This window comes from Chamaea fasciata, unplaced genomic scaffold, assembly GCF_029207755.1.
Source record: "Chamaea fasciata isolate MVZ Bird 193981 ecotype frontalis unplaced genomic scaffold, bChaFas1.0.hap1 SCAF_8, whole genome shotgun sequence".
Lineage (NCBI taxonomy): Eukaryota > Metazoa > Chordata > Aves > Passeriformes > Sylviidae > Chamaea > Chamaea fasciata.
Genome location: NW_027094093.1, coordinates 21,134,121 through 21,158,274, shown reverse-complemented (window position 1 = coordinate 21,158,274; position 24,154 = coordinate 21,134,121). Strand labels below are relative to the sequence as shown.

Here is a 24,154-nt window from a genome sequence, read left to right as displayed (position 1 = left end):
AGTAGAAAGACCAAACAAGCTTCCTAAATAAAGATAAGTAATCAGAAACCTCTCTGTCCCTGCTCCTCACATCCACTTTTACCTTTGGCTGTCCTACGTGGAAATCAGAAATCCAGACTTACCAAAATGTGTACTTAACTGCAAGCATTATAGCACTCAAAACTGTTTGACAAAAACAGAGTTTTTAACTCTTTCTTTGTAGGTTTTTTGTTCATCATTTTGTTTAGATGTAATTTACAATAAAATAATAAATAAAAAAGCACAAGCCTGTTTGACAAAGAATGGAATCATCCTGATAACACTGGAAGAAGAAAACTGCATTTTTGTCTCTCTCAACTTTTACTACAAAACTTGCCAACAAACAGTACAACTGCAAGTATGGACTGTGGCAGCAGATATTTCCACAGCTGGTTTTAAGATTCTGCAAGAACTCAGATACCACATTCATACAGCTCCACTTACAATTTACACACAAAATGTGTTAATTTGAAAAAAGAAGCATCCACTTTCCAAAAAAGACCAAGTATAACTTTTGTAATTAGGAGACTAATGTAAATGTAAGCACCTGCTTATCAGAAAAGCCTAGACCCATTAAGTATACAGCTTGATATACTTACCGTGCTCTCACATTTTTCAGTTCTATTACTGAAGAACACGCAGTCCTCCCTCAGCGAAGAGGCTGAAGCCCAGAGGTGTCTTGGTAAGGCATGCTGAGGCTTTGCTAGCCCAGACTTGATTTGTCCCCTTAGTCACTGGCCTGCCTCCGCACGGCGTGCGCGGCTCTGGAGCAGGCAGCAAAACCCGGGCTGCGCCATCGGCCCAGCACGCGTGGGAAGGGCCTCTCGCTCAAATAAATACTCCTGCAGCAAGAAAATACTGAAAGCCTGTTCAAAGTACTACAATAAAAACTCTTACAACTCTAAGAGCACTGACTCAAATATGCTAGGGCCCAGGGAGTGGCAAGGGCCAGCCTTTGGGGCGCGGGGCAGAGGTGGTAGGCCATGGCCGTGAGCGCAGGGAATGCTGCTGAGGCCACCCTGAGCGGGGATGTTACTGCTCCTGCCTGGGCAGGAGGGGCTCTTCTGCTGTTCCCTGCCAGAATGACAGTAAGAAAATACACAGGTAAAACCTAGCTTTTCATTCAGATATGTTACTAAACCTCAGCTGGCCGTGAGGAAGGATAGCTTTTCCTCTCCAAGATATGCCAAGCAAGTAACAGTGCTGAAAAGTTGCTTCTTCTGTGCTTACTTGGTGCGAAATACTTTTCACATTATATTACTTCCTACATAAGAAAACCAGCCTTAAACATTAAGGTACTTATCCCACCAAGATCTGAGCAACTCTAAAAAGGTGTAAGGCAAAGCATTACTACTTCAAAGTATAACACTGCTTTTAAAAACAAAGTCTCTCTGACATCCTTCAGTTTAAGTCAACAAAAATGCAGACGTCTTGAATACAAAATAAAATCAACTACCTCCATAAGCAGTGTTGTGTCTACCTAGACAGTCTAATTTTAAAGTTAAACCATCTGCCTAGAAAACTGACTACCTGGAAATAAAATACTTGCATATGCAACATTGCTGGGAGTGATGAGAGCAATTACCATAGTCCTTCAAATTATTGTTGGAAAGTGACACATTTTGCTTTCCAGCTCCAGTGTGATCTTTCCTTTTCAATCACCAAAACAGGCACTCCTTAGTGATTTTAAGCAGTAGGTGAATGAACTGGTATTGCTCAGAAATTCTCTTTCTGGTTCTTCCTCTAAGCAGGTTTCAGCAAGGACAAAGAATGCTAAAGATAGGCAAAAAAATGTGCTGTATTATCCTGGTTAGACCAGGTCTGCAGCTAGGAGCACAGACATTTTCTAAGTTCACAGGTAACTTTCCCCTGGGGATGAGGCAACAGAAACTGGTTGCTTTAACAGAAGCCATGAGAAAAGAAAGCCACAGGGTGGCACTGCAAGTAGGCTGTATTTTGAAACTACTTGGCTGTTTACTTTTTTTCCAGACAAATCAGAGCATATCTAATCCCATCTGTATAAAACAGAACAGTGGTTCAGTAGTTTTTCTTCAAACGCCTTTTCCAGCAACAAATACTCTAAGAATATAAATCATATTATAAAAGAGGCACCTACTTTAATATTGTCACGGTATTTTATAAATTCATAAAAAGGTATTTAAGAGCATTAACACAAGAATGCTATCGTAAAGACAGGCTAGGAATTGATACCTATTTTGGGTTTCTCAGTTCATTCTGAAACAATTCAAGACAAAAAAATCTTCCCAAAGCATGTGCATTTTCACAAAAAAGCTAAAAAATTTTCTTCATACCATGACTTTTTATCAATGTTGAGATGACAAAATCTCAAACAGATCTCTCTTTCTCTGAAAGGAAGGACAGTTTTAACTTCAAAAAAAAAAGTTTTAACACAGCATTCAATACCATCATATGCTTTAAAAAAACCCTTTCCTTCTCATATATAAAAGAATCATACTTAATTTCATCCAAACTAGATGACTTAGTACAGCAGTATTTCAAAGCTAAACTTAGAAGTCTATTTAATCTGCTTTGGCTTCTTCTCTCCCAAATTTCAAATCCCTGCCATTTGAGTTAAAGCAGAAACATTTGCAAAAAAGTGCTATTCCTGTTCATTTAGTGAACTAAACAATTTTCAAAGGACAGCTGGAGGTCATCCAGGACTGTGAGTAACTTTCTACTTTAAAAAACAAAAAGTCCCTTCAAGGTATAAATTTGATATTTCAGTAGATTCTGAACTAACAAACACTATATGATCATGCACAACTATTTTAGTTGCTGAAGTCCTAGATCAATTTAAGTTTTCAGTTTTAAAGTACGATCAGTAACAAATGGAAAAAAAAAAAAAGTTGTATTTCAGTTCGGTTGCACCATAACATAAATTAGAACACTAATTCATCTACTATCATTTGTCTTACTCCAGAGGGCAAGAATTCTAAAAAATAGAAAGTTTTAATTTTTCCCCTCAGAAGTTCAAGAGTGGACTGGCAATTATTCCAACAGCCAAGTAAGTATAAGCCATTCTTTCTGCTAGAAGATTGCTCCCTGAATTTTAAAAACTGTTTGTATAAGGAGATTATTTTGCTATTAGATAGCATAACATTAATATCTGGGCAAAGAAATAGCCCAATATAGCTGTCACTTTAGATAAGACAGATGATTATGTAATAGTATTGATTGCCAAAGCTATATAAATTTGATTTGAGCACATATTTGCCTACTTTGCAGACTCATACTAAAGCACTCTGCTTGCTAATAAAGGGTTTCTGCTTACAAAGACCAAATTAAAAAGCTAGTGACCTGGAAAAAATAAATTAATTTTGGTACCAAAACATCAGTGCCTGCTGTCAATATTGCTTAAAAATCATGTATTTAGTACAAAAGCAATTAAGGCACCTCCCTCTCAAAAAAAACCCAAAACAAATCACCAGCCAACCAACCAGAAAACTCAAAGAAAAATTCCTACTACTGTCAAGATTTTTCTGTTATTATATCCTCCGCTTACAGTGGAAGAGCAAGGGCTTCTATTGAATTGTTGGTGTGTGGACTCCAAGTGTACTTCCAACACTTCATACAACAACTTCTCAGTTCATCAGTTCAACATCAACTATGATACTGTTTACGTATAACACTGCAAGGTCATGTGCTGAATGCAACTAATGGAAGTGAACTCCATCAATTCTAAATAAAGTAACCATTTAAGTAAAAAAATAGACACACTGGATGCAATCTAATAAGCTTCCAACAGATCACTCTGTGCCACTCTATTGACACCTATGCGTCACGGGTTAACATTATTAATAGAAAGCTAAATGAAAGTGGACAAATTTGGGAAGTAAGTACAGTGTTCATCAAGGCCATATCCTTAGAAGTATGGACTTTGAGGAAGCTGTGTCTAAGAAGACACCCAGAAGTAACCAGCATGACTTTTGTTTGAATTATGTTTTCTTCTACTTTTTAATTTCCTTATTTAAGGCATATTAGTGCTCATAGTTAATTTGTACATAGTTTTCACAGCTTTGGAATAGTTTGTGGGCAGCAGAAATTAGCCAATGCATTAAGCTTTCCTAGTTGGACATTAGTGACTGAAACAGCACTTGGTCTCTGATATGCCACTATAGAATTTTCATAGAGAATGTAGATAAGAGGTCACACACCCATACAATCCCACAAAATGGAAAAAAAAAATCAAATAGCCAAAATTTGACTCATAAAATCAAATACCAAAGAAAGGATTCTACCAATCCTAGTCCTGTCTCACCTAATGTGGAACAAAAACCCAAACAAATATAATCAATGTTTTCACATCTTGGGTATCTGAGAACTTCTTCAAAGGTATTTACTTATGCAGATGACTAAACACTTCCCTTCATTTTTCAAATATCACTGAACAGAAGTATTTGTTAAGAACATAAAGGACAGAAAATAAATGGCTGCGTAGCTCTTGTCAGTGCAAAACATTTCTGTTCAGTTCTTAAAAACTGCAGTATCACACAATTTAACACCCTTTCCCAATCAATATTTAGTCCAAATTTCTGCACAACCCACATGAATTTAGATATAAGGAATTTTAAAATGCGGAACAAAACCCTGCACACAACCAGCACTGTGAGGCACATTCTTACACTCCCATGGAGAGTTAACAGGATGAGGAGCATGGCTGCATGTTCCCTTGAGGCCAGGCACAACTGAACTACTGGACAAAGAACAAGTTCTGGTCCCCATCACTTGCACATACACACAGATGATGGGAACTCATATTCTCTGGGTCACTTGGCCACACAGCTGTGTGTGTGTCATTTGTTTTTAGAACACAAATATTTTCTTTTAAATGAACAACCAAGTACTGCATGATCCAAAAAAAAATCCAGAAGAGACAAAAATATCCATCTGTATGGCTGTACGGCATGCTTTACAGCATAAGCTAAACACACATGCAAAGCCAGTTTTGTAATGTTCAGTGAAATGATCTTATGAGTACAAATTTGCCAAATTTAAAACTTAAGACAGTTGACTCTTATCATCATAATCATCCTGGGAGGAGTCCAAAATCTGTAATGCAGAAGTCCCATCACACTTTGACAATCTTGTCCCTGTCCCAGTTTCTGCTCAGAAGTCATGAAGACTAGCAATTTCAGTAGGACAGAGGAGTGAAGATGGATGGAAAATTGATGCAATCATGTTACTGCCACTATCATAACACACAAGTGGTTCTGTATTGAAAGTTCTCGGACAGCCACAAATTAAGTTTTTTGGATACAGCTGGTCTAGTACTGACTCAGACATATTGACAGGGAGCAGAAAAACAGGATACAGCTTTGTCACTTCATTTATGTAAAGAGCCTCAAACAAGGTGTTGACTTGCTGCTAAGAGATACCAGAATTCACATGTCAAATTGGGAGTTAAGAGTAGGTAAAGACAGAGGAAACCGAGTGATGCTGGATGCCTCTTCATAAGGTCCACCAGCCTCTCACCATGTTCGTGATCTAAGGAGCAGCCAGTGGCTACACAACCTCACTGGGCCCCACTGCTAATCATGATGCCAATCACGAGATCACACCTCCTAAATACTCACCAGTGGCCCAGCTGAATCTCTTTGCTAAACAGAACAAACCCTAAGCTGGCTAAAACATGGATGTTTATAAAACACTTCACACCAGCACACTATTTCTGTGCATAAAACACTTCACACCAGCACACTATTTCTGTGCATAAGATCACAGGGTTTCTCAAGCTCACCATCATTTACATTCCCATAGTTCCATCTTCTACATATTTGCCAATGTGAAATAAGGTTGAATGAGGGATACCTCTGCCACAGTAACACTGCAGACTATGTGAAACACTTCTTCAGACTGCAAATATGACCCAACAGCTTTAAAAATATTCAATACCATTAGCTTTCTGGTGTCAAAGTTGGCTAACAAGGGTATCAGGTGACTGTCAAAAGCAAAGAATAGTAACAATGACAAAAACTTCTGAGAAAATTGCAAGAAAAATTTTAGAGCTAGACCAAGCTATCATTTCTCTCTATCTTTTTACAATTACATGACTGCATAACTTCATCACAATTGATGTTAAGTGATGAAGCTAAGTGACTGTGTGAAGGAACAACAGAAGCATAGAAAAATTTAGGTTGGAGAAGACCCTTAAGATCATGAAGTCCAGCCATAAACTTAACACTGCCAGGTTCTTAGCTTCTCCACTGGAAGAATGAAACTGCCTTTTCAGGTTGGTCACTCCTGTTCATATTATTCTTTTTTTTTTTAATAATAAAAAAGACAAAAGGCAAAAGTACATACAAGCTTAGTTGCCAAGGCATCCAGTTGTAGGCCTTGGTAGCCCACCTTCTTTAATCATGTAGCTCTTTTTGAAAAATCCCAACATTTCATTGTCAAATTAAAATCTGAAACTGTCACTTATGGAAGCTTAAGGGATGTAAGTCATCTGTTTCCTTTCTTGGCATCCTGTGTCTCCAAACATGACACTGTTATGTTCAAATGAGACTAAATTAGGAAGTCTAGACATTTAAAGTGACATTAAGCAAACAACACTGTGGTCAACCCTTTCAATTCTTTGATATGACAGCTTTATCTCTTAACAGTCTTGCTTATTTCCAACAAAATTATAATAACATAATACAATTTAAATAAACCAACAAAGGAGAACTCTCACTGTTATTTCACTGGATTTGCTGCATATCATTAAGTTAAAAGCAAACTGAATGATCTCTTATACTTACAATTATTTCAGTATTGCACTAACTGCAGCAGGAGTCCTTACATCTGCTGACCAAATTAAAACAGAAGTCGGGGTGTATCAGCTGAGACTATGAAATGTTATGGTGCAATTCAACTATTCTACCTAAAAGTCAGTCAAAACAGCTCAGTTCTATAAGAATGGATTCAGGCCAGGTTAGAGTACCTTCCAGAAAATACTGGTATTTTCTGATGACAAAGCCAACATTTAACAATAGGAACTGGTGACATACCTGACTCTTGTAGTTTAAAGCCTTAAGTGAAGCATCAGAGGTTCTATGAAAAACATTCCCCTTTAGGGGTTTTTTTAATAATTTTCTTTATTTTTACTACTGAGTATCTTAGCATGTCAAAAGAGATGTTTGATCAGCGAAAGAATACACCAGAATGTATCAGCTCCTTATACTTAATTTCTTCTTGATTTAATTCCCAGGATATCAGTAATTTTTCTGTTTGTAAGGTCAAAGAGGACCCCATGGAAGCAATAAGCAGCAGAAACTAAATAAACAGAAGACCGGATCTTTAATGCAAATGTGTTTCCTGGAGGAAAGGAGTAAATCAGTGCAGATAATGTAGCACAGAAGCAGGAAAAAAGTTTTAAAAAAATAAAAATCACATGTTCTGAAACAATCTGTTCAAAAGTTTTCCCCTGGAACATAAGCGGCTCTTCAAAACCAGTGCCCTGCTGAGGAATTTACGTACTTGCCAAGGTTTAAGTTACTAATCAAAAGCAACAGCTATTTGCTTTGTGGATGAAAAGTCATAGCACTTGCTCAAAATTAAAATAAACCAAACAACCAAACAAATCGGAATTATTTTAAGGTACAATACAAGTGCAGAGCGAGAGCTGCCTGTGTGAGTGCATAACTGAGACAAGCACTGCAGAAAACATCCTCCTCATTACAAGTTTTAAGAAAAAGAATACTGGCAGTACAATTAAGAGGCCTTCAGAGTACTGAACCAGTTCAAATAATGCTTAATGCTTTTCAAATCCATCAGTTAAAAGGTCACACCAGGGTAATTCCACAGCATGTCTTCCGATAACCATGCTTCTGGCCTGTGAAAGAACCACACATTTATATGAACAGCTAGAATTTAAAGTTTACCTTTAATAGCCAGAGAGCATGACTATTGAGATATTATGGGCATTTTCCAAAATCACTGTTCAACCCTAATACATTACCCCTATTTAATAAACCACTGCTACAGACACTAGAGCATCTGATAACTGAAAAATATGTTTTCAAAACTTAGTTTCTGGCCCCAGAAAAGGTTCCCCTTCACAGAAGTTTTTTATCTCTGTATGTAATATTGTATCCTCCCAAGTACACCCAACATAACTTGATCTGTACTGGAGACAGAAACTCCTTGTGTTTCAAAAAGAGACTTCACACCTGTTTAATTCCTTTACAAGCAGTAAAGAAAATAAACACATTTAAGATTTTGAAACTCCTTCCTCCCCTGTGAAGAAGCAGAAACAAGTAGATTAGAGAGGCTTTAGTTCATCAAAAACACATTCATTACTTGTTATTGGAATACAGCCAAATCCTAGTTTTAAATATGAAGTTATTTTATCAACATTTTTGATAAAAAATACTGAGAAGTGAGTACCCTAAGGAATCGGGAATTATGAACATGCAATACCCATAAGTAACTCAAGGGCCTAAACACAGTTTAGGCCTACATATTGCCTACAAAGTTCCTGCAATATCCTTCCCTTACAGAACTTCAGTGAAATGTAGATAAGTGATGGTAAATAATGGAATAGTCATTATGAGCATAACTATGCATTTGAAAGATGAATCTATGTTTCAGTACAAAGCACAATTGATATTAAAACCATATTAAGTTTGTGCTGTGTGAATATTCTTTCAAGAGCGGATTACATCTGCTTTCCCTTACAGTACTGCACACCTGGCTCACCGCTGCTGTCTTTTCTCTCTCTTTCTCTGTTCCTCTGCTTCCATCAGCAGCATGGTTTCCCAACTGGTTCATGGTCAGGATCCTCACTACAGCAAGGCTAACTCTGCACTTGAATACAAATGCTAGGAGGATGACAACACTCTACCAATCAGTGTAAGCTGTTATGCTAAAATCACTCCACCAAAATAGTTCTGGCTTTGAGGACTTAGCCAGAAAAAATTCTATGAAAACATATGCATATTACAGGAATACCAATTCAACCTTTATCCAGGTACTTATTGTTGTTCCAGATTCAGCTACTTCTGCCTAAGAAAAACTTACTTGTATTTCCTAAATAACAATCTAGGCTCTTGTACAGTGCACTACAGCTCTACCATGGGGGTAGGAATAGATGATCTTCAAAGGTTGCTTCCAAGCCAAATAATTTTATGATTTCCCTGAAGACAAAAATAAACTGGTGGAAATCAAAAGCAGAAAAGTATCTGGGCATACGTTCTTCCTGAGGAGAGAAAGTATACATGGATGTAGTGCTTAGAAGCGTAAAAACTATTAATTTAAAAAAAAAAAGGCAACACCATTCTAGCTGGCATTAAGGAACAGTATAAACAGGGCAAAGAAGTCCTTTAAAAGAGACTATGAGAACAAACTAAAAATGGCTTAGGCTATCAAAAAAAAAAAAAAAAAAAAAAAAAAAAAAGTTCAAAGAGGCTACAAGTGAATGCAAAAAAAAGAAAAAAAAAACCCCAGCAAGGACACTGGCACGGGGAGAAAGCCACCTGGCCATTTCCAAATGCCACGACTAACTGGACACAGCTTGAACCAACAGGGTTTAACAGGCACTGGGGAAATATTTCACATCCTCCTCAGTAAAATCACCTTTGACTTAAATATAGAAAAGGGGTTTTCTACTTGTTCTAAGCAATCATAAAGAGATAAAAATAACCCCATTCCTTTTGTCCTGTTGAATAGGAGATTAAAATAACTGGCAAGGCTTTAAGTCATGAGCTTGAGGTGGATTCACCAGGTCACAATTGGAAAAGGAGAACTGCCAGTCCTTGATAAGGACAGCAATTACCATTCTTTTATACACAGACCCACTCTAAGGGAGTACAGCTTCCTTGAACAGCAATAACAGCATATCCTTTGATTTATACAGCAGTCCTGCAGCAATACAACCAACATCCTGTTTTCATCTTAAAGTACAGCTGGGCACTTTGTCTACAGGCTTTATTTATCAGAGTCCCCATAACCGAGTGCCTTGTCATTATGAGAAACAGCACCCTTCAACTTAGCAGCATTTTATCTTCCTGGGTTTTTCCTTATGAAAATTCTTACATGGCACCTACCTGACCCACAGAGCACATAGACATTTACTGCAAACTTTGACACAATGTGACTTAAGTTTATAAATGTTAACTAAATACAGTAACACACTTCTCCCACCCAGGAAGTCATTTAAAAAGCCACCCAAGAAAATTCATACAAAAAGGGTTTTCTTACTTCATGGATTTCAAAGGAAATGACAAAAATATCTCAGCTGCCAGATCTCCTAAAGTATGTAAAACACAAAAATTCCTGATATCTGAAACCATCTCTTTAAGTTCTCCCTAGATTTAGAAGTTTTCCCTGAATATAACAGTAAATCTCTGTAAAATGCCTAAAAGAATATATGTCTGATCAAATGTTTCAGACATAACATGGATTATTTAATAATTCTCTATCCTGTGTTATCACAACCATCGGAATCCTGTCAGAAATGCAGTATTTTCCACATTCTTACCCATTTAAGTAACCAGCCAAATAGCATTTTGAATTATTTACATGCTCATACTCTGTAACCATGCAGTAACTCATGAACATGCCATTCACATGTTGTCACACTTTAGAAATAGAAAGATCAAGAGTGCTTAACTGTTTACCACTTTATTTGTTCAAAAGTTTTAGAAGAAATTGTTGCTTATTGAATATATTAAATCACTAAAAACTTATAAAACGAGGAAAGTTTTGCTAGTTATAAGACATCCACATCTTTTACCCATTTATCCTCAAGCAAGTGGTAAGCTGCATATCAGTACAATCTCAGTGAAAACAAAAAGGCAATTACTAATACCAATACAGAACAAATCTCTTATTTAGAAGTCAATGGCCCTGATTCAAGCCCAACAGAGAACCTTGGATTTGTCTGACCAGAAGACAGGCTGTGGTAGGGGAAAAGAACAGGAAAAATTACTGCCAACACTGTACAGCAGAAGAAGCCAAAGTGACAAGGATGCAGATCAGATCACCTTGACCAGTGTCTGCTCCTGTCCTTAATGGTAAGAGATAGGCCAGGGACCAGCTGCAGATAATTTCATTTTCTAAAATCTCTACAATTTGTCATGATTTCCCCAAATTTAACTGCAGCAGATCAGTGCTTCACTTGTTGTCATAAAAATGAAGTCAACAAGTGGAAAACCAGAGCAGTCAATTTGGATAAAAAGTTCATGAGCATCTATCTATACATATCATAAAGGAGAACAAGACATAAACAAAGGACCACTAAAACTCAGCTGCAAATCTGTGAACTTTTCCAGAGTTCACCCTCACCCTGCTGAGTAAATTAAGTGTCAGTAACCTAAAGCCCATCAACCTCCCCCAAGTACCACATTTTATCTCTCCCAATAAGTATGGGTTGGGTTCTGAATGCCTCCCAACAGAGGAAATCCATGAAAAGAACTCTGGCTTCATACCAGAGAATGAAATTGTGGCTAGTTGCCATCCCACTGTTCTTTTGACACACATCAAATGACAATGATCAGAATTTTAGAAATTTTTATTACATGGATATAAAGTCATCAGCATAATGCTGTTGGCTTAAAGCTGAAAGGGTTTTTGGATAGAGAAATTCAGAGCTGACATTTCAAAAATATCACAAACTGCAATATCCTAAGGTGAATACAGACAAAGAAACAAAAGCATTGTCTAACATTAAAAACAGAAAAAGGAACTTCTCCACACTTCCATGATTTGATTACTAGCAACTTATCACTGGCTTCTTCTGACTGAAGAAGAGGACGTGAAGTTGCAACAAACTGAATCCATCAGCTCAACAGCAGCAGCAAACCTATTCAGCTGAGAACAAGACACACAAACTGCCTTCTACCTAGAGAGTCCATAAGGGAGGGAGGTATGCAACCTGTCAATTATTCAATGACTATCAAAATCCAAACAAAGAAACAAAAAAAATGGGGAGAAGAGGACAAACTAATCTCCACATCCAGTGTCAGATCTTTGAATCAATCAGCCTTTCTCATAGACCAAGAGACCAAGTCATTTCTTTCTCACCATCACTTAAATACTTAAGTGAAAACATTTGTTAATCCAAGTCACTGGTAATCATAATGGTACACCATAGTGGTACAGCTACATCAGTTTGAGAACGTGACTCACATTTTCTGATGGATCTCATTTTATCAACAGAAGCAAAGTTTTTTAAGTTGAGTTAATTCCAGCCAATGCAATGCCGTATTTAGCTATGCCCTTTTGTCTCTGATAAAGGATCACATGCTCTTTTACAGACAGATGGGAGATCTTTAGATCATGTTGAGCATTTATTCACATGATACCACAAACTGACTCAAGGAAACAGCCAGTCTATGACTGAGATGTGAAATATGATGTGACAGGATGTGGGAAAGCCAATAAGTGTATATATAAAGTTTTCTAGATCTCGTAAGATTTAAAAAAAAAAATTTAAATGAAAGTTAAAACATTATAAAGTACTTCTAAACTCAGAGCTTTTGTTTTCCTGTAACAGAAGGACTCTTTAAATACTTAACCATTTTTCCTTACCAAGAGTATGTTGTTGGCAAATTAATTGCACACTTCTCAATGAACTAGAGTAGAATTTTGCAAGGGCGTTTCTACATAAAGTTGTTAAAGCTCTTACAAGTGGCCCTGACAAACATTTTTACAAAATAAACAATTCACTGGACACGTAATTTCCTACTATCCATCTCCACCATGAGAGGAAGAGGCAGCATCAACCAGTCAGAGAATACACAGATTTCATTCAGGAAATGAGAAGGAATATCCAGCTGTTCTTCTCTAGTGGAGATAGAGTGCAGGATAGCTGCCTCTTATGCAGAGGGGCAGAGCAGTGACCAACACTACAGAGATCTTTCCACAAGACCACTCAGTCAGGGTACCAAGTCACTCCAAAGACTGCATCTATAGCAGCAGCATAGTATAGGATAAAATCTCAACAATTATGTTATGTGTCATTATTTCCAAACAGTCTCAATTCTAACATAAAATCTTATTTTGGATTAAGAAGTCTTGAAAAAGAAAAAAAATTCCTGTAAACCTGTTAGCTGGCAGGCTTTACATACTACAACTACAAAATCCAGGAAAATTTGGGGCAAATAAAAGCAGGAAGAAAACCTACCAACTGGAGCCCATAAGCAATATCTTAAAAAACACCATCAGAAAAAAACCAAACCAAAACAAAACCAACAAAAAACCACCACAAACAAAAAACAAACAACAACAAGAACAACAAAAAAAAACAAACCACCACACTCAAAAAGCAAGAACCAATTGATTTGACTATTTCTAAAATTATCATAGTACCACATCCCCTTTTCTTCTCCAAAGTAAATCATTGTATACTTTTAAGGTTTCATCCAACATTTACAATTCATTGCATTCCTCTCCTTCTTTATTAAGATTTATGGATAAAGATGCATTACAGCAGTGTATTTTGGGAGGAAGACTGGAAAGTTTGTAAGAATGTTTGGGCAGTGGAAATATAAGAACAGTCAAAGAAAGATGCTTAGAAATCAGACAGAGATTCCAACAGTTCAGACAGTGATGTCAGATCCTTATGACTTTTCCAAAATAAGCCTCTTCAGATTCTCTCTTATACCCCTCACTATTGACAACCAGCTCTGAAGAAGTGCATATAAAATGGTTTGGCTTTCCCTATCTTCTACATTTTCACCTTGCTTTTCTACAAAAGTGAACAAGCATTTCCTGATGTATTGAGAATACCTCAACAGTACCCAGGATGGGGCAGGGGAGGATTTTGTGCCCTGCACTGCAAAAGAACCATCAAAACATATCACAAAAACTATCTAGATTTCAAGATCCTCTGATCCCTGCACATATCACTTGGCAGAAAAACTGAGCCCCCTCCCTACTCCAAAAAACCCCAATCAACCATCAGGAAACATGAGAGAAGCATGAAGAACCTGAACGAGTAAAGACACATCTGACCCAGAACCATCAGTTCGTTTCTATGACAAATTCCTGACAATCTATCATGCAGGTGTCATGAGACATCTAATTCTGAGAAAGAATAGCATGCAATACATGAATAAAATTACTGCCACTGGCCCATCAAAGTCATTGGTAAACTCTGACTTGCTTGAATAAAGGAAAAAAAAATCCTATTTCATGTCTGTAGCTATCACTGCCTGCCTTAAGACCTCAGCTTGAAGTCCTGCAATGTCCAAGGCATTACTCAACTACAGATAAGTAAGCAGATGAGCTCAGCAACTACAAAGACAGCCAATGACCCCACTTTAAAATGCCACATAAAAGGGCCTGGGAAACCCTTCTGCCCTTCAACAGTGTAGTGAAAAATATTCTCAATGCCCATATAAGTACAAGGGAATCAGATGCGTTGAGCTAGGTAAAACAAAATACACCATTTTTAAACAAAAAAGCATATTTATAAAGAGAAGAATTTATAGTTTCAAAGTGAAGTTGGGGAAGAGGAATTATATACAGACAGAATGGGATATGAGGGGGGTGGGGGGGCAGAAAAAAATATTTATGGAAAGACCAAGCTGAAGGGCCAGGCTTTTTCTAAATCTGAAGATTTAAAAGAATGCACAAAGCCAGAATGCCAAAAGATCCACTCAGGTTGCTGGGTTCTTACCCCTTCAGGCAAAAATGAAGAATATCTTTCTTTACTAGTAGCTGTAGACTTACAAACATTTAAGACTGAGCAAAAAGAACTTCCTCCAAGCAGTGAGTACTTTCAAAAGTGAATGAGGCAAATATAGCTCAAGGAGGGTGCCAAGGATGGAATTAGTGAGGCTGATTTGTAATGTGGGTGGAAGGAGAGGATCAAAATTGCAGGCAAGGGGAAGTAAGAGACCATGAATCAGAGACCAGCAGAGGATACAGAAAAGTTTATGTCTGGAGACTTCAGAGGGTAAATGGAAAAAGCAGTAACTCTTCACAAATGAAAGTTGGGAACCTGAAAACAGCTTTCAACATATACAATAATACCTGATTTATGAGAAATTAAATATTCTGAATATGAAAATATTTTTAAAAATCAAAAATTTTAAAAATAAAAGCCCAAATTGATGGCACAGGTTGAATTTCTGATTTTACACAAATGTCTGAAAATTATCAGAAATTCCACCTACTAGACTACTGTTGTCAACTAACACACTCCTTGTTCGTTTTACTAACTAAAGAAGTAAAAACCCCATCCATCCATGTAAATAATTTCTATGCTCTCAAGGCCAGAATGGCTACATTTTGAATTCTGCACAACATTATTTTTAATGAGAAGGACAGAATGTTGAAGTCGGTAGCTACTAGTAAAGAGAGAAGCACTCCATCTTGGCTTCAAAGGGTTACACCCAGCATGACAAGTTGTAAACATTTGGTTTTTTCAACTTTGTTACTAACAGATGCTTTGGCTCCCCCTTTTTTTTTAGTAGATCAGAGACAAAGCATTATTCCTGCCACATAATAAGAGCTTTCAACATTGCTGTCACAAGAACAGTTAAACAATAGCCAACTCAGTAGATTATCCCAAACCTGCAACATTATGCCCAGTTGTTTTGTCAGAGTAGTTTGACAGTACAGAAGGACTGAGCTAAGTTTTACAAAAATCAAGAGCAATACAATGATACTTTAATGGCAAACCAGTGAAGGACAAAAAAAAACCAAAAAACCACAAACCAAACTTGGCACACCCTATTCTTCCCTAATGTCCTTTAAATTATTTTGACACCTACATACAAAAAGTTTCTGGGCAATAGTAACACTATGCTACTGATGGCCCCGTTTCCTTGAACATTCTTATTTAACTCATTTAATTCAGCAAAGATCCCAGCACATCAAACAGGGAAGGGGGGAAGAGGAGGGGGTGGGCAAGGAGGGGACACAGATGGACAAAAAATCCGAACAAAATAAGCAAACATTCAAACTGAGTGGAACAAAAAAATCTAATTCCTTTAGTGGAAAAAAAAAAAAAATAGAAGAAGCAGTTCCTCTGGAAAACTTCGTCAATTGTAAGTCTGTATTAAGGACAGAGCAGAAAACGCTTATGCTCTCCCACTGCATAATGTTTAAAAATTACCTGTCAAGCCCCATTAATAGAAAAGCTCCTGTCTTTGGAAGAAAATCCATCTGAAGGTCTGACATCAAAGTAAAATAAAATACCAAAAGGGAAAACTAATTCTCAACAGAAAACCAAGGCCCATAAAAACAAAAAAAATGTTAAATCAATACATCAGTAACTCAGGAATATTAGATTGATTGATTTGATTTTAAAGAAAAATACACATATTTCTAATGCTGTTCTTTTGAGATAGGACGGTGTTTTCCTTGCTGGAGGTTTTTTGTCTCTTTCTGTTGAAGGAAAATTCAAAATCACAACATTTCTTGTTTAACATAGAGCAACGGTTTGCATTGTTTGGGAAGGAGAGGTTTGTTTGTCTATTATTAAGATTCCAAACCAAGTAGCTCTATTTCCAGAAGAAAAATGAAAATCAAATAAACGTGCAGGAAGTGTTTTTAAAACACAGCTTAGAAAGCTTCCAAGCTGTACTTTTTCTTCAATGAGAACCTCTGTAGAGCTAAAGCTCTCAACAAAACCAATGCTTTCTCACAGAAGAAAGCTTAAGCCCAGCTAAAAATAGTCATATGCTCTGTTTTCTTTAACTGAAAATAGTAATCCTGACAACCACAGACACGGAGCAGAGATGACATTTTAATACAAGTTCCCAAGGAAGATATTTCATAGATAGATTAGAGACTCATCCTTTGATCACCAATAGCACTCTGATCATTTCAACAACCAAACAAATGCACATGCTCCTTCTGAACTGGATAACCTCCTAGCAAATAAAAACAAATCCAGGAACTCTAAATTCTGTAAGAACTCCCATGGTATTCCATTTCTGCATAAAAAAACATTTCTTAAGCCATGAAAAAATGCAGTTATATCCATCAGTCTGTCACATTAGGATTTTAAGTCAGAACACATCTACTGAAACTCCAGTTAGTAAGTGTTTAAATTCACTTCATAAAGAGCTGCATTTTTAATTGTGAGACCTTACCTCGGGAGAGAATTCAGGTGAAGCATCAAGTTTTTAATTGGTTGCTAGAGCTCAGAACAGCAGGGGTGGTTTTCCTCCTTGAGCCCTCCATTGTTGCAAGCTGCACAGAGTTTCCTTTTTATTGTGCTAATGCTGGGCACAGCCACAGGACCCTACAGGAATCTAGGAGCCAACATCTCGGCTTCTTGTCATCCTCTAATGCCCTGACGTCAGCTCTTTTAGAGCTACTCACAGTGAAGAGCAACTTTCTTAAACTGCAGACAGCTCTGTGAACTTAGGTTACAGTAGCAGGGGCTGCTGCTGGGGAAGCAAGTGAGAGCCAGGTGAGAAAAAAAGAAAGTGCACAATCAGATCCGGTTTAACTTGCAAGCAGCCATAAAAGAGAACACCTGGCATTCCTTGTATCCATTACCTTAACATAGCAACTCATTATACTAACTTGGTAATTTCTAGAAAAAAAAAAAAATTTAGCTGAGCAGGCTAACCTTCTTGGAGCTCCAAGGGCTTGCTAGATGATCGGGCATCTGCTTTCCCCAGCACACATAAAACTACAACAGTGGCAGCTCAGAACAGCAGTCAGGCTAGAAAAACCAACATGCTCAAGTTTTTTCCAAGCTACAGTCAAGATAGTCAGAAACGGTACAGCACTTTATGAAGGGAGACCTATTTAGGTGTTGCCAGATTACAGGAGAAATAATTTGTTTGTGACTTTAAAATATTCCTACTCAATTGTTTTGTCTGTCAGATGACAGATGTCCAGTAAAGACCTTCAGTTTCCTCTGGAATCTAAGGTTTTGGTCCCCTACAATGGACTCTTTTCTTCTTCCACCCAATACAGATGGACCTACTCAAAACAGTGATCTTCAGGTTTATGTAAACACTGTAGTCCCATTAGAAGTACATTAAGAAAAAATCCAGTAACTGCAGAAAGAAAAGAACCTAGCCTAAGGTAACACCAAAACTCACTTACTAGTCTCAAGTGCTTTTTCCCTTCAAATGCTTTCGATACCACACTATCTAGCTCTCACTTTTCTTCTTCACAGGATACCAGCACACTCAGACAAAGCTTGGAAACAACTCTGCTGATTTCGATTTGTGCACTACCCTCCTACACATTTTTTCACCCCAGTATCTACATTCCACCCCCTTAAGTTTTCTTGATCTCATTCCCACAGCAACACACTCCAACAGGGAACATTACCAGTAACTCTTCCATAGGCACCCAGCTATGACTTCAGACTTGACAAAGATTGAGTAAACAGCTTTTAACAGCCACTATTGAGGTTGCCTTGCTTAAGGCAGATACATTAAGAAGAACAGCATAATCCGCTCAAGAAGAGTTATGTGTCCATTTGGAACTCAACTGGCAAATTGGCCCCTGGAATGATCAGCATTCGAGTGGCTCCTGATGGGCATTCACCCACAAAGGGGCTAACTCCCAGTTGCAAACATCCAGCAAGCTCTACAGACCCAAATTCTCAAAATTCTTTCCATTTTGTTAGTGCTTATTTACTTGTTCTTCATCAGGGTCATGGGGTGAGAAGAACACACTAAGTATTATCTTGAAGTCCTCGGGGTCTAAGAAACAAAGCATATCTAAGATAGGACTAATTGTTAGACCCATAATGGCCTAACCTCTGATCCTAGACAGCGCTACCACTTAGTAGCACGAGCATAAAAGGCCTTGCACTTAATGATAAACACGTGTATACAATATACAGAGCAATGGAAACAGCTAACTCATTGCAAGAGAGAAATGTAGTTTCACCCTTAGGTAAATTTCACCAAACTGAGCAAATTCAGACATCTACCCACTCTGGGGCTGTGGCTGCGGCACAGAATGCTTGGTTTGAAGCTATTGCTACGCTTGCTGCCCCTTCCCACACTCTGCAACAGAAGGACTTTCATTTATACTTGAACAAACCTGTAGCTATGTTGTGAGCTGACTCAAACGAACACTTGAAAGAGAAGGAAGAGAGCTCAAATCAGTATTCCAGGCTTGACACCAGGCATTTGCCAACACTGTGCCACAGCTGATGTCTCTGTAATGTGACTGAAATGATTTGACAAAAACTCAGTTACGTGCAAGAGAAAAGGTAAATTTCTTGGGTTTTCTGAAAACATCTCTCAATTCCTGAGACAGCCCTGAAAATCATGTGAAAAAGGCTTTTCTCCTGTTCTCCTTAAATTTTTCAGCTACATCCACTACAACAAGCACCAGTGAATGAGAACCTGAAGACACACATGAGAAGTGCACTGAGCCAATCAAAGCTGTTTGGCCCCTCTCCCCACAGGACCAGGCCCTGGAGAGTAGCTCCATCTCCTCAGCATGTTTTTGTTACACATAATGGAAATGAAAAAAAACAAAGGGGGTTTGCTTGCGTAAAGCAAGTCAGAAGCTGTTATTCTGTATGCAAACATATAGCTTTAAATATGATTTATGGGAACAAATGAAATAACACTAAATTCTCAGAAACATCACAATTGAATTAAAGGTGGATGTCAACATGAAGGTTGGTATTTCAAAGGATATCAATATTACATTTACTAAAATTCACACTTGCTCCAATATTCTAATGGCATATTAAGCCATAATACAGTTCTTCATGGTAAAATCCTGTGTCAGCTACTGACATCTACTTGTAATGTAAAAAAGCTCCACATTACAGGATTGCTGTCCAGCAACAGTAGGAAAATTGTGTTCAGAAGGTAGGATACCAACTACAGCCACTTCTTTTTTTATTTACAAATATGAAATCACACATTTTCCTATCATTTCATAAAGCAAATTCAGCTCTGTGATGAACAGGAGAAGACTTTGGCAACTGGCCTGGGGGGAGGTCTATGCCCTGAGTGCTGCTCAGACTCAGGGTAGAATAGATGAGCTATAAAACTGCCTAACCGTCCAGCCAAGTTTCTCCTGCCAGGAGAAGAAACTATGTGTCATGGCCAGCCAGTTAGTGGGCACACCTCCTATTCATCATATTCCAAAATATTCCAGCCAGTTGCTGGGCACACTCTCTATTCACCATATTATAAACAAACAAACAAAAAAAAAAATCCAGCAGAGGGCATTTTTTAAAAAATTCTTTTCTTATTTACCTTGAATGTACAGAGAGAATAACATGGGCATGTTTCTCACCGAATTTAGACAAATATTTTTATCCACAACCGGTTTTAATAAACGAATTTTCAACAGAAAAGCATAATCCTGCATGCAAAAAAAGAAGATATGACAGCATCCTTTCCCAAAGTTTTTCCCCATATATCTGATAACAAAATTCTGTATTAAAGTGCCACCAGAGATCAAGTAATGTAGGAGTTCCAAGCTTTAACTAACATCAGTGCTTGAAAATTTACAAAGCACTACCTTCTTAGTAGTTAGCATAAACCAACTTTCTCAGCTGTTAAGAGTTAACAGCAATTACTCCACAGAACTTCAAACAGTGATTTAGGAACACATTGGCTGGTAAACAGTTTTCAGCTGCAGATTAACAACATTTTCAACCTGGCTAGACAAGTAAAGAAGAACTGTAATGCACTGTATTACATCATTTGGTAATACATTTAAAGAAAAATACTATTTCAACTGAAATTCTTCCCAGATTGCACAAATTTTCCTATAATCTCAGAGAGGAAACAGTAACTGCATACTATTCAAAAATGTATCTGTGGACCATTTTCAGTAAAACTGGGAGTTGTCTTCTTTTCTGGTATATCCACATTTTTTTCCTCAAATCCAGCATTTCATGAGCAAATGAGACCATCTTACAGAAATAGTTAAGACTGTCAATAAAGAACTTTTATAGTAAGAAAGGCATGGCAACTTGATTTTCTAAGTACCAAATTATATGTGAACAGCTGATAAAAGGCCTGAAAATCTCTCTGCAGGGCTAATGCAATGAGCACTACTGATAGCTATATGCTTCTCAAAACTGAGAAGTGGATGCTGGCAGATGCTTGAAGTCACATAAAAAGAACTCAGATGTCAAGCAGCAGCCAAAATTCACTATACCAAACAGCTTTATGGCAGGCAACAGGCCTAGAGGAACTGTCAGAACAGCCAAAGTTTTAATTGTGTCTTTTTGCTTGTTTTTATGTGCCTGCTCACAAGTAAAACTGAAGACTTCCAAGGCATACTGTTTTTGCCACTCCCTAACCTGGAAAAAAACACTATTATCCTACACTCAGTCCTTCCCACTCTGCTTAAGTACACAGAGTCTTAAAAATGCAATAATTATCTAAACCATAATTATACCTTCTATATTGATTAAGGATATTATTTCTCAACGACTACATATAAATACAGAATGGTGACAAGGCCTTCAGTGAATAAATACCCCTCCCTTTATGAGTCTTCCATATTCACTACAGTCATGACTTCAAACTGGTTAGATTACTACTGCAAATACTACAGTAAATTGCCATCATCTGCACCTGTTTATCCTGTAGCCACTTGGTCAGCAATCCAAGTAATCCATTTTTGCAAATAGTATGGAAGCTTCACAAAAACGTTCGTGTTAAAAAATACACCCACCAGGCATTTTGTCCATTCTATTTACACATAACTTCAGCAGTCTTACCAGTATTTTGATTCCCTCTAGTTCCTAGTGAAGTCACTGAGTAAACTAACTTTCTTCAAACGTACCTGGCCCGTAAAGGAAAAATCCTCCTACTCCTGATCTATGACTGGGGTAGTTTTACTTAAGATTTTAAAAAGATACTCCTTAACGTTAGATTTTCTACTATGAGCAAAATAAAAACAGAGGGGCCTAACACGTAAAAATAAACAAGCCAACGCTTTTACTACTCCAAACAGATGCTGCTTGTTTGTTTTCTTTACCCCAGCGTCGGCAGTTCCCAGAGCACCGAGGAGGGCGCAGCCCTTCCAACCGCCACCACTCCCGCCCAGAGAGCTGGAAGTTGACTCCGCACACCAAAGGATGCTACGACCGGCAAGTGCTGACCTGCAAGGATTTGCCAGAGGCGCCGATCCCGGCAGTGCCGTGCACTCGGCAGGTCCCGGCAGCGCTGCGGTCCGGCAGAGGCACCGGGACGGCAACGCCGGCGGGCGGGTTGCGGCTCGTCCCCGCGGGAATTGCCCGCGGGGCTGGCGCTGCAGCCGCAGCTCGGTCGGGCACGGCCAAGGCGGGCGGCGGCCGACGGGCCGGTCCCGCAGCCCCGGCCAGGAGAACGGGCCGAGGTGCCGTCGAGGCGCCGCGGCCGCTCCCGCAGCCGTTTAACGGCGGCGCCGCTCCATCTGCCCGCGGTCCCGCCCGGGGCTTCCGCCTCCCCCCGCCGCAGGAGCCCCGGGAAGGGCACAGGGAGCACGCCCACCCCCGGCGCTGGGGAGCCGCCTCTCGCCGCTGGCTGCCTCCCAAGCGCCGCACCTCACAGCCGGACGCGCACGGCACCGGCCTCCCCGACCCGAGGTGCCCCCTCGCTCTCACCTCACCTCACCCAGCCCCGCGCGCGGCCCCGGCTCCCGCCGGCTGTCGCTCCAGAGCCGGGGGCGGCCGCGCTCCCGCCGGCGCCCGGAGCTGTGCTTACCCGGAGGGTGGCGGGGCGGCCGCCGGCCGAGCGCGGCCGTCCATGCCGGCGGCCAAGGGAGCGCAGGGCGGGCGCAAGCCGGGGACCCGCCCGCACAGCCGCGGCTCCCCGCCTCACCTGCTCGGGGCGGGCTGAGGAGGGCGGCCCCGCTCCGCAGCCCCCGGCGCCGCCTCGCCCCCGAGCTCGGGCATTCCCCGCTGTTTACGGGGCGGACGCTGGGCGCCTGCCTGGGGAGGCGGCCGAGGTCACCGGCTGCGCCAGGCTCCTGCCGCTCGCGGAACCACACCTTGGGCGTAGGGGAAAAAAACACAGAAGCAAGGGGAAAGAAAAAAAAAAAAAAAAAGCAAAACTGAGCTTCGCGGCGAGAAACTTGAAACGCGGAACCTTCCCCGCTCGGGCACGCGCGGAGACACAGAGACTCCCTGTTCCCATCCCAGCGCCTCCCTCCCTCCTTCCCGCCCCCACACACCCGGCTGTCCCTCCAGCTGCGGCCGGACCGGGGACTCCGCTCGGCCCCGGCCGCGGGCTGTCAGCGGCCAGCGGGGGCAGGGCCGCTCCTCTGGGCTGGAATTTTCCTCTCCCCGAGGGAAGCGTCCCGGCGGCCGCCTCGGGCTCAGCCCTTTCCCATTCCAGCCACCAGGGTGCGAGACGAAATCCCCACAGGTGGGGGAGAGCCAGGCGCAGAGCCCGGGGCTGGGATGCTCTGGAACCCCGCGGTGGGGTCCGGCACCCTCGGGCAAACTGTCCTGGCCGGCCATCGGGGCTGGGCCGCCCTGTGCCCGCTGCCCGGCGCGCCCGGGACTCGGCCGAGCCCCACCGTGTCACGGGTGACGAGCTCCCGCCGTCAGGAGCGGCTTCAGGCTGATCTGAAGTTTGCTCGCTGAGCATGACGGCACCTCAGCTTTTCTGTGCACTAGCCACCGAGCAGACGGGGCACTAACGCGCCGCATACCTGTGCCAGCACAGAGCGCCCTTCCTGCTGTGCTGTGGGACCAGATGGTCTGGCCCAGTACATACAGCTCTTTACACAGGTAATATTTTGCCCAGTGTTTAACAAAAGTTGAAAAATAACCAACATCAAAGCATTTATACCTTTCTCTTTTTTCTCCTTAGGAAAAAAAGTGGAACATTGCATTCAAGTATAGAAGTCCTTTTTCTGACTAGTTCTAAGATTATATATCTGGGGGAAAACAGTATAATTGACCATTCGATGTTAATATTCATAACACTCGATGTTAATATTCTTCATAGCTAGTGCAATACTGTATATAGCATTGAAGAGACACTGTACTTTAATAATATGGCCTTCTCATCTGCAGTGTGCTTCTTCAATAAAGATTCTTTTCTGCTTTTCTGCTTTTTCACTGGAGACTAACCCTGAAGCCACCTGTTTTGACAGACCCTAAAGGTTGTTCACACCCTGAATAACTACATGCCATTATCAGGCACACCCCATTAATCTGTGCATGTTTCTTAAACCAAAAAATTAATCACTGGTGAGTCAGATGCATTTTCCATGGTCCAGTTTTCAGAGAGGC

At 40.1% G+C, this 24,154-nt stretch overlaps 1 protein-coding gene across 4 annotated transcripts in view; it reads right to left on the bottom strand.

The window, feature by feature from the left end:
- COBLL1 (cordon-bleu WH2 repeat protein like 1) overlaps window positions 1-23,038 on the bottom strand; it is a 79,080-nt gene extending 56,042 nt beyond the window's left edge. For 2 of the 4 annotated variants that reach the window (XM_066190036.1, XM_066190038.1), the window contains exon 1: window positions 22,734-23,038. In XM_066190036.1, coding sequence (XP_066046133.1) covers window positions 22,734-22,807 — 74 coding nt within the window. In that variant the 5' untranslated portion in view covers window positions 22,808-23,038. Of the gene's footprint in view, window positions 1-17,066; window positions 17,158-22,616; window positions 22,708-22,733 lie in introns of those variants that run through there. The other 2 variants (XM_066190037.1, XM_066190039.1) reach the window with 2 other exon arrangements.
- Window positions 23,039-24,154: the final 1,116 nt, after the last annotated feature.